Source organism: Pseudophryne corroboree, chromosome 9 (assembly GCF_028390025.1).
Source record: "Pseudophryne corroboree isolate aPseCor3 chromosome 9, aPseCor3.hap2, whole genome shotgun sequence".
In the NCBI taxonomy this organism is placed as follows: domain Eukaryota; kingdom Metazoa; phylum Chordata; class Amphibia; order Anura; family Myobatrachidae; genus Pseudophryne; species Pseudophryne corroboree.
Genome location: NC_086452.1, coordinates 479685752 through 479698168, shown reverse-complemented (window position 1 = coordinate 479698168; position 12417 = coordinate 479685752). Strand labels below are relative to the sequence as shown.

At 47.9% G+C, this 12417-nt stretch overlaps 1 protein-coding gene across 2 annotated transcripts in view; it reads right to left on the bottom strand.

Annotated features, from left to right (window-relative positions):
* APEH (acylaminoacyl-peptide hydrolase) overlaps window positions 1–12417 on the bottom strand; it is a 67889-nt gene that overhangs the window by 36340 nt on the left and 19132 nt on the right. For both annotated transcript variants that reach the window (XM_063941439.1, XM_063941440.1), the window contains exon 6: window positions 9832–9983. In XM_063941439.1, coding sequence (XP_063797509.1) covers window positions 9832–9983 — 152 coding nt within the window. The remainder of the gene's footprint in view (window positions 1–9831; window positions 9984–12417) is intronic.

The window sequence follows — 12417 nt, the reverse complement described above, 5'->3', positions numbered from 1 at the left end:
AGAATGCATTTATGTTTCATATACACCTTATACACACAGCCTGAAGGTCATTTTAGCCAATATTTTTTATAACTTTGTGCATTAAACTAAGTGTGTCTACATTCACACAATTCATATATGTTTCATATACACCTTATACACACAGTCTGAAGGTCATTTAATACAATATTTTTAATAACTTTGTATATTAAAGAAAGTTTGTGTACATTGAGCCATCAGAAAAGAAAGGTTTCACTATCTCACTCATAAAAGTCCGTATTTCGGAATATTTGGATATGGGATACTCAACCTGTACTATATTTAGCCTTTGGGTTTTTGAGACCCAAGTGCATGATTTTGCATTTTTTAGCATTAAACTGTAGTTGCCATGTTCTTGACCATTTTTCAAGCCTAGCTAGGTCATCAATCATTTGTTTTACCCCTCCTGGTGTGTCTACCCTGTTGCATATCTTTGTATCATCTGCAAAAATAAGAATTTACTTACCGATAATTCTATTTCTCGGAGTCCGTAGTGGATGCTGGGGTTCCTGAAAGGACCATGGGGAATAGCGGCTCCGCAGGAGACAGGGCACAAAAAGTAAAGCTTTAGGATCAGGTGGTGTGCACTGGCTCCTCCCCCTATGACCCTCCTCCAAGCCAGTTAGGTACTGTGCCCGGACGAGCGTACACAATAAGGGAGGAATTTTGAATCCCGGGTAAGACTCATACCAGCCACACCAATCACACCGTACAACTTGTGATCTAAACCCAGTTAACAGTATGATAACAGCGGAGCCTCTGAAAAGATGGCTCACAACAATAATAACCCGATTTTTGTAACTATGTACAAGTATTGCAGATAATCCGCACTTGGGATGGGCGCCCAGCATCCACTACGGACTCCGAGAAATAGAATTATCGGTAAGTAAATTCTTATTTTCTCTATCGTCCTAGTGGATGCTGGGGTTCCTGAAAGGACCATGGGGATTATACCAAAGCTCCCAAACGGGCGGGAGAGTGCGGATGACTCTGCAGCACCGAATGAGAGAACTCCAGGTCCTCTTTTGCCAGGATATCAAATTTGTAGAATTTTACAAACGTGTTCTCCCCTGACCACGTAGCTGCTCGGCAGAGTTGTAATGCCGAGACCTCTCGGGCAGCCGCCCAAGATGAGCCCACCTTCCTTGTGGAATGGGCCTTAACCGATTTAGACTGTGGCAGGCCTGCCTCAGAATGTGCAAGTTGAATTGTGTTACAAATCCAACGAGCAATCGCCTGCTTAGAAGCAGGCGCACCCAACTTGTTGGGTGCATACAGTATAAACAGCGAGTCAGATCTTCTGACTCCAGCTGTCCTGGAACATATTTTCAGGGCCCTGACAACTCCTAGCAACTTGGAGTCCTCCAAGTCCCTAGTAGGTGCAAGGCACCACAATAAGCTGGTTCAGGTGAAACACTGACACCACCTTAGGGAGAGAACTGGGGACGAGTCCGCAGCTCTGCCCTGTCCGAATGGACAAACAGATATGGGCTTTTTTGAGAAAAAAACCACCAATTTGACACTCGCCTGGTCCAGGCCAGGGCCAAGAGCATGGTCACTTTTTATGTGAGATGCTTCAAATCCACATATTTGACTGGTTTTAAACCAATGTGATTTGAGGAATCCCAGAACTACGTTGAGATCCCACAGTGCCACTGGAGGCACAAAAAAGGGGTTTGTATATGCAATACTCCCTTGACAAAACTTCTGGACTTCAGGAACTGAAGCCAATTCTTTCTGGAAGAAAATTTACAGGGCCGAATTTGAACCTTAATGGACCCCAATTTGAGGCCCATAGACACTCCTGTTTGCAGGAAATGCAGGAAACGACCGAGTTGAAATTTCTTTGTGGGGCCTTCCTGGCCTCACACCACGCAACATATTTTCGCCACACGTGGTGATAATGTTGTGCGGTCACCTCCTTTCTGGCTTTGACCAGGGTAGGAATGACCTCTTCCGGAATGCCTTTTTTCCCTTAGGATCCGGCTTTCCATCGCCATGCCGACAAACGCAGCTGCGGTAAGTCTTGGAACAGACATGGTACTTGCTGAAGCAAGTCCCTTCTTAGCGGCAGAGGCCATAAGACCTCTGTAAGCATCTCTTGAAGTTCCGGGTACCAAGTCCTTCTTGGCCAATCCGGAGCCATGAGTATAGTTCTTACTCCTCTACGTCTTATAATTCTCAGCACCTTAGGTATGAGAAGCAGAGGAGGGAACACATACACCGACTGGTACACCCACGGTGTTACCAGAACGTCCACATCTATTGCCTGAGGGTCTCTTGACCTGGCGCAATACCTGTCCCGTTTTTTGTTCAGACGGGACGCCATCATGTCCACCTTTGGTATTTCCCAACGGTTTACAATCATGTGGAAAAAACTTCTCAATGAAGTTTCCACTCTCCCGGGTGGAGGTCGTGCTGAGGAAGTCTGCTTCCCAGTTTCCATTCCCGGGATGAAAAACTGCTGACAGTGTTAACACATGATTTTCCGCCCAGCGAAAAGTCCTTGCAGTTTCTGCCATTGCCCTCCTGCTTCTTGTGTCGCCCTGTCTGTTTACGTGGGCGACTGCCGTGATGTTTTTCCCACTGGATCAATACCGGCTGACCTTGAAGCAGAGGTCTTGCTAAGCTTAGAGCATTATAAATTTACCCTTAGCTCCAGTATATTTATGTGGAGAAAAGTCTCCATACTTGATCACACTCCCTGGAAATTTTTTCCTTGTGTGACTGCTCCTCAGCCTCTCAGGCTGGGCTCCGTGGTTACCAGCATCCAATCCTGAATGCCGAATCTGCTGCCCTCTAGAAGATGAGCACTCTATAACCACCACAGGAGAGACACCCTTGTCCTTGGATATTGGGTTATCCGCTGATGCATCTGAAGATGCGATCCGGACCATTTGTCCAGCAGATCCCACTGAAAAGTTCTTACGTGAAATCTGCCGAATGGAATTGCTTCGTAGGAAGCCACCATTTTTACCAGGACCCTTGTGCAATGATGCACTGTTTTTAGGAGGTTCCTGACTTGCTCGGATAACTCCCTGGCTTTCTCTTCCGGGAGAAACACCTTTTTCTGGACTGTGTCCAGAATCATCCCTAGGCACAGCAGACGTGTCGTCGGGATCAGCTGCGATTTTGGAATATTTAGAATCCACCCGTGCTGATTGTAGCAGTATCCGAGATAGTGCTACTCCGACCTCCAACTGTTCCCTGGACTATGCCCCTATCAGGAGATCGTCCAAGTAAGGGATAATTAAGACGCCTTTTCTTCGAAGAAGAATCATCAATTCGGCCATTACCTTGGTAAAGACCCCAGGGTGCCGTGGACAATCCAAACGGCAGCGTCTGAAACTGATAGTGACAGTTCTGCACCACGAACCAGAGGTACCCTTAGTGAGAAGGGCAAATTTGGGACATAGAGGTAAGCATCCCTGATGTCCCGGGACACTATATAGTCCCCTTATTCCTGGTTCGTTATCACTGCTCTGAGTGACTTCATCTTAATTTGAACCTTTGTAAGTGTTCAAAAAAAATTTTTTAGAATAAGTCTCACCTAGCCTTCTGGCTTCAGTACCACAATATAGTGTGGAATAATACCCCTTTTCTGTAGTAGGAGGGGTAATTTAATTATCACCTGCTGGGAATACAGCTTGTGAATTTTTTCCCATACTACCTCCTTGTCGGAGGGAGACTTGGTAAAGCAGACTTCAGGAGCCTGCGAAGGGGAAACGTCTCGACATTCCCATCTGTACCCCCGGGATACTACTTGTAGGATCCAGGGGTCCTGTACGGTCTCAGCGCCATGCTGAGCACTTGTCAGACGCGGTGGAACGCTTCTGTTCCTGGGAATGGGCTGCCTGCTGCAGTCTTCTTCCCTTTCCTCTATCCCTGGGCAGATATGATCTTATAGGGACGAGAGGACTGAGGCTGAAAAGACGGTGTCTTTTTCTGCAGAGATGTGACTTAGGGTAAAAAACGGTGGATTTTCCAGCAGTTGCCGTGACCACCAGGTCCGATGGACCGACCCCAAACAAGTCCTCTTCCTGTATACGGCCATACTGTGCCGTTTGGAATCTGCATCACCTGACCACTGTCGTGTCCATAACATCTTCTGGCAGTTATGGACATCGCGTTTATTCATGATGCCAGAGTGCAAATATCCCTCTGTGCATCTCGCATATATAGAAATGCTCTATAGTCAATAAAATACTGTCCCTGTCAAGGGTATCAATATTTTTAGTCAGGGAATCCGACCAAGCCACCCTAGCTCTGCACATCCAGGCTGAGGCGATCGCTGGCCGCAGTATAACACCAGTATGTGTGTATATACTTTTTATTATATTTTCCAGCCTTGTCAGCTGGTCCTTGAGGACGGCCCTATCTATAGACGGTACCGCCACTTGTTTTGATAAGCGTGTGAGCGCCTTATCCACCTTAAAGGGTGTTTCCCAACGCGCCCTAACTTCTGGCGGGAAAGGGTATACCGCCCATAATTTTCTATCGGGGGGAACCCACGCATCATCACACACTTTATTTAATTTATCTGATTCAGGAAAAACTATGGTAGTTTTTTCACATCCCACATAATACCCTCTTTTGTGGTACTTGTAGTATCAGAAATACGTAACACCTCCTTCATTGCCTTTAACGTGTGGCCCTAATAAGGAATACGTTTGTTTATTCACCGTCGACACTGGATTCAGTGTCCCTGTCTGTGTCGACCGACTAAAGTAAACGGGCGTTTTAAAACCCTTGACGGTGTTTTTGAGACGTCTGGACCGTACTAATTGTTTGTCGGCCGTCTCATGTCGTCAACCGACCTTGCAGCGTGTTGACATTATCACGTAATTTCCTAAATAAGCCATCCATTCCGGTGTCGACTCCCTAGAGAGTGACATCACCATTACAGGCAATTGCTCCGCCTCCTCACCAACATCGTCCTCCTACCTGTCGACACACACGTACCGACACACAGCACACACACAGGGAATGCTCTGATAGAGGACAGGACCCACTAGCCCTTTGGAGAGACAGAGGGAGAGTTTGCCAGCACACACCAAAAACGCTATAATTATATAGGGACAACCTTATATAAGTGTTTTCCCTTATAGCATCTTAATATATATATAAGCATATCGCCAAATTTGTGCCCCCCCTCTCTGTTTTAACCCTGTTTCTGTAGTGCAGTGCAGGGGAGAGCCTGGGAGCCTTCCCTCCAGCCTTTCTGTGAGGGAAAATGGCGCTGTGTGCTGAGGAGATAGGCCCCGCCCCTTTTTCGGCGGCCTCGTCTCCCGCTCTTAACGGATTCTGGCAGGGGTTAAATATCTCCATATAGCCTCCGGAGGCTATATGTGAGGTATTTTTAGCCAAAATAGGTATTCATTTGCCTCCCAGGGCGCCCCCCTCCCAGCGCCCTGCACCCTCAGTGACTGCCGTGTGAAGTGTGCTGAGAGGAAAATGGCGCACAGCTGCAGTGCTGTGCGCTACCTTTAGAAGACTGAGGAGTCTTCTGCCGCCGATTCTGGACCTCTTCTTACTTCAGCATCTGCAAGGGGGCCGGCAGCAAGGCTCCGGTGACCATCCAGGCTGTACCTGTGATCGTCCCTCTGGAGCTGATGTCCAGTAGCCAAGAAGCCAATCCATCCTGCACGCAGGTGAGTTCACTTCTTCTCCCCTAAGTCCCTCGTTGCAGTGATCCTGTTGCCAGCAGGACTCACTGTAAAATAAAAAACCTAAGCTAAACTTTCCTAAGCAGCTCTTTAGGAGAGCCACCTAGATTGCACCCTTCTCGGCCGGGCACAAAAATCTAACTGGCTTGGAGGAGGGTCATAGGGGGAGGAGCCAGTGCACACCACCTGATCCTAAAGCTTTACTTTTTGTGCCCTGTCTCCTGCGGAGCCGCTATTCCCCATGGTCCTTTCAGGAACCCCAGCATCCACTAGGACGATAGAGAAAAGGCATACCTTCCCTTCAATACCATCTGCAATGTCACCAACAAAGATATTAAAGAGAACTGGTCCGAGTACAGATCCCTGGGGTACTCCACTGATAACATTTCCCTCCATAGATTGCACTCCATTTACTACAACTGTCTGTTTCCTATCCTGCAACCAGGTTGTTATCCATTAAACTATTCTATAATCCACCCTCACACTTTCAAGTTTATTTAGCAGTCTGCGATGTGGGACAGTGTCAAATGCCTTACTGAAGTCTAGATATGCTACATCTACAGCTCCCCCTTGATCTATTATTTTCATCACAGAGTCAAAAAAGTCAGTAAGATTTGTTTGGCATTATCTCCCACCAGTAAATCCATGCTGTTTTGGATCCTGTAAATTGTTTGATTTAAGATATTCCACTACTCTTTCTTTTAATAGTTTTTCCATTACTTTCCCTACTACTGATGTAAGGCTTACTGGTCTGTAGTTACTTGCTTCTTCCTTGCTTCCACTTTTGTGCAGTGGAACTACATTTGCTCTTTTCCAGTCCTCTGGAATGGCACCTGTATTTAGTGACTGGTTCAATAATTCTGTTAATGGTGCCACCAGCACATCTTTTAGCTCTTTTAGTATCCTTGGGTGTATACCATCTGGCCCCACTGATTTATCCACTTTTAGTTGTGAAAGTTCTGTTAGGACCTTCTCCTCTGTAAATGTATTTTCATCTACCTTATTTTTATGAATGTCCTTGCAACATAACTGGGGACCCTTCCCTTCTCCTTCTGTAGTAAATACTGAGCAAGAATAATTATTTAGGTGATCTGCTATTGCCTTGTCTCCCTCCACCAAATTCTCACTCTCTGTCTTAAGTCTTATTATTCCTCCATTTGATTTTCTCCTTTCATTTATATACTTAAAAAAGTTTTGCCCCCTTTATCTGCTGACTGGGCCATTTTCTCCTCAGCTTCTGCCTTTGCACGTCTGATCACTTTCTTAGCATCCTTCCGTCTGTCCAGATACACCTCTTTGTCGTTATTATTTTGAGTCTGTTTGTATTTCCTAAAAGCCATCTTTTTTGCTTTCACACTAGTTGATACTTCTTTTGTGAACCACACTGGCTTCCTTTTCCTGGTGCTTTTCCTAACCCTTTTGATACAAAGGTCTGTTGCCCTTACTATTGCACTTTTCAGTTTTTCCCACCTCTCCTGCACTCCTTCCAAGTTCCTCCAGTCCGCCAATGAATCACTTAAACATCTCCCCATTTTTGCAAAGTCAGCATTTCTAAAATCCAACACCTTTGTTTTTGTGTGACAGGAGTTGGATCCTGTCTTTATACTAAACCATACTGCTTGATGATCACTGGATCCCAGGTGCTCACCCACATATATGTCTGATATCCTGTCACCATTTGTAAGAATCTAATCTAATATTGAGTCTGTGCGAGTGGGCTCCCTCACCAATTGCTTGAGAGATGCTCCCTGTGAGGAATGTAGAAATTTGCCACTTGTAGCTGAACTTGCAAAGGACCCCTCCCAATTTACATCAGGTAAATTAAAGTCTCCCATGATTATAACTTCTCCCTTTAAAGCCATTTTAGAGATGTCCAACAATAGGTTCCTGTCCAAATCCTGCCCCTGGCCTGGTGGTCTATAGATCACCCCAATGCGAATAATGTTCTTCTCCCCAGTTTCCGTGGTGACCCAAAGGGCCTCAGTTTTGTCCTCAACATTTTGTATTAAAGTAGCATTTATGCTTTTTTTCCACATACATTGCTACCCCTCCTCCTATTCTTCCCATTCTATCCTTCCTAAATAAATTGTATCCTGGTATAGCTATGTCCCAGTCATGCGTCACACACACACACCTTATACACAGAATGCATCTATGCGTCTCACACACACCATATACATACACACACACACACAGAATGCATCTATGCGTCACACATACACCATATACATACACACACACCTTATACACACAGAAAGCATCCATGCGTCACACCCACACACCATATACATACACACACACACACACACACAATGCATCCATGCGTCACACACACACCTTATACACACAGAATGCATCTATGCGTCACACACACACACACCCCATATACATACACACAGAATGCATCCATGCGTCACACCCACACACCATATACACACACACACACACACACACAATGCATCCATGCGTCACACACACACACACACACCCACACACCTTATACACAGAATGCATCTATGCGTCACACACACACACACACATAATGCATCCATGCGTCACACCCACACACCATATACACACAGAATGCATCCATGCGTCACACCCACACCATACACACAGAATGCATCCATGCGTCACACCCACACACCATATACACACAGAATGCATCCATGTGTCACACCCACACACCATATGCACACAGAATGCATCCATGCGTCACACCCACACACATAATGCATCCATGCGTCACACCCACACACACACACACAATGCATCCATGCGTCACACACACACACACACACAAACAATGCATCCATGCGTCACACACACACACCATATACACACAGAATGCATCCACACGTCTCACACACACACACACACACACACACACACACAGAATGCATCCATGTGTCACACACACACACACACACACACACCTTATACACACAGAATGCATCCATGCGTCACACCCACACACCATATACATACAGAATGCATCTATGCGTCACACCCACCCACACAATGCATCCATGCGTCACACACACACACACACACACACACAACCTTTTACACAGAATGCATCTATGCGTCACACACACACAGAATGCATCTATGCGTCACACACACACACACACCTTATACACACAATGCATCTATGCCTCACACCCACCATATACACACAGAATGCATCTACGCGTGTCACACACACACACACAATGCATCTATGCGTCACACCCACACACCATATACACACAGAATGCATCTATGCCTCACACCCACACACAATATACACACAGAATGCATCTATGCGTCACACACACACCTTATACACACAGAATGCATCTATGCCTCACACACACACACACACACACACACACAATGCATCTATCCCTCACACACACCTCATATACTCACAGAATGCATCTATGCGTCACACACACACACACACACACACACACCTTATACACACAATGCATCTATGCCTCACACACACCTCATATACTCACAGAATGCATCTATGCGTCACACACACACCTTATACACACAGAATGCATCTATGCCACACACACACACACACACACACACACACACACACACACCTTATACACACAGAATGCATCTATGCCTCACACACACACACCTTATACACACAGAATGCATCTATCCCTCACACACACCTCATATACTCACAGAATGCATCTATGCGTCACACACACACCTTATACACACAGAATGCATCTATGCCTCACACACCTCATATACACACAGAATGCATCTATGCCTCACACACACACACCTTATACACACAGAATGCATCTATGCCTCACACACACACACACACACACCTTATACACACAGAATGCATCTATGCCTCACACACACACACCCAGAATGCATCTATGCCTCACACACACACCATATATACACACACACACCTTATATACACACAGAATGCATCTATGCGTCACACACACTCCTCATATACACACAGCCTGAAGGGGATGTTACACGATATCGGCACGGTTGTGTACTGCGCTTCATCACACAGCACAGGTGTCAGTGTCAGGTGGAAATGTTGGGTTTGGGAGATTGGGAAACCAGTCGCTGGGAGTAACACCGTCTCTAGGGCTCCTATAATCCGTCTCACCTTCACAGGTTTATTGGCTTCATCCTCATCCGAGGGAACGGAAAGATCTCCGGCAGACGCCTCGAAAAAGGACTTTGTCTTAGGCCGCTTCTTCTCGGCAATGTACAGAAGGTGGGACTCCGAATGTGACCAGGACAGACACCCAAACTGCTCTGCGGGGAGAGAGGGGACACGCTGACACCTTGTGGAGACCGGAGCGTCCTCCTGCAGCTAACCTATACGTTACAGAGATGTAACCGGGGGACTGTGCCGTATATATAGACCTTCTCCCCATGTACACCCATCCGGGGGACTGTGCCGTATATACAGTCCTCACCATGTACATCCATCCGGGGGGACTGTGCCGTATATACAGACCTTCTCACCATGTACATCCATCCGGGGGGACTGTGCCGTATATACAGACCTTCTCACCATGTACACCCATCCGGGGGACTGTGCCGTATATACAGACCTTCTCACCATGTACACCCATCCGGGGGGACTGTGCCGTATATACAGACCTTCTCACCATGTACACCCATCCGGGGGACTGTGCCGTATATATAGACCTTCTCACCATGTACACCCATCCGGGGGACTGTGCCGTATATATAGACCTTCTCACCATGTACACCCATCCGGGGGGACTGTGCCGTATATACAGACCTTCTCACCATGTACACCCATCCGGGGGGACTGTGCCGCATATACAGACCTTCTCACCATGTGCACCCATCCGGGGGGACTGTGCCGTATATACAGACCTTCTCACCATGTACACCCATCCAGGGGGACTGTGCCGTATATACAGACCTTCTCACCATGTACACCCATCCGGGGGGACTGTGCCGTATATACAGACCTTCTCCCCATGTACACCCATCCGGGGGGACTGTGCCGTATATACAGACCTTCTCACCATGTACACCCATCCGGGGGACTGTACAGTATATACAGACCTCACCATGTACACCCATCCGGGGGGACTGTACCGTATATACAGACCTTCTCACCATGCGCACCCATCCGGGGGACTGTGCCGTATATACAGTCCTCACCATGTACACCCATCCGGGGGGACTGTACCGTATATACAGACCTCACCATGTACACCCATCCGGGGGACTGTGCCGTATATACAGACCTTCTCACCATGCGCACCCATCCGGGGGACTGTGCCGTATATACAGTCCTCACCATGTACACCCATCCGGGGGGGCTGTACCGTATATACAGACCTCACCATGTACACCCATCCGGGGGACTGTGCCGTATATACAGGCCTTCTCACCATGTACACCCATCCGGGGGGACTGTGCCGTATATACAGACCTTCTCACCATGTACACCCATCCGGGGGACTGTGCCGTATATATAGACCTTCTCACCATGTACACCCATCCGGGGGACTGTGCCGTATATATAGACCTTCTCACCATGTACACCCATCCGGGGGGACTGTGCCGTATATACAGACCTTCTCACCATGTACACCCATCCGGGGGGACTGTGCCGCATATACAGACCTTCTCACCATGTGCACCCATCCGGGGGGACTGTGCCGTATATACAGACCTTCTCACCATGTACACCCATCCAGGGGGACTGTGCCGTATATACAGACCTTCTCACCATGTACACCCATCCGGGGGGACTGTGCCGTATATACAGACCTTCTCCCCATGTACACCCATCCGGGGGGACTGTGCCGTATATACAGACCTTCTCACCATGTACACCCATCCGGGGGACTGTACAGTATATACAGACCTCACCATGTACACCCATCCGGGGGGACTGTACCGTATATACAGACCTTCTCACCATGCGCACCCATCCGGGGGACTGTGCCGTATATACAGTCCTCACCATGTACACCCATCCGGGGGGACTGTACCGTATATACAGACCTCACCATGTACACCCATCCGGGGGACTGTGCCGTATATACAGACCTTCTCACCATGCGCACCCATCCGGGGGACTGTGCCGTATATACAGTCCTCACCATGTACACCCATCCGGGGGGGCTGTACCGTATATACAGACCTCACCATGTACACCCATCCGGGGGACTGTGCCGTATATACAGGCCTTCTCACCATGTACACCCATCCGGGGGGACTGTGCCGTATATACAGACCTTCTCACCATGCACACCCATCCGGGGGGACTGTGCCGTATATACAGACCTTCTCACCATGTACACCCATCCGGGGGGACTGTGCCGTATATACAGACCTTCTCACCATGTACACCCATCCGGGGGACTGTGCCGCATATACAGACCTTCTCACCATGTACACCCATCCGGGGGACTGTGCCGTATATATAGACCTTCTCACCATGTACACCCATCCAGGGGGACTGTGCCGTATATACAGACCTTCTCACCATGTACACCCATCCGGGGGGACTGTGCCGTATATACAGTTCTCACCATGTACACCCATCCGGGGGACTGTGCCGCATATACAGACCTTCTCACCATGTACACCCATCCGGGGGACTGTGCCGCATATACAGACCTTCTCACCATGTACACCCATCCGGGGGACTGTGCCGTATATATAGACCTTCTCACCATGTACACCCATCCAGGGG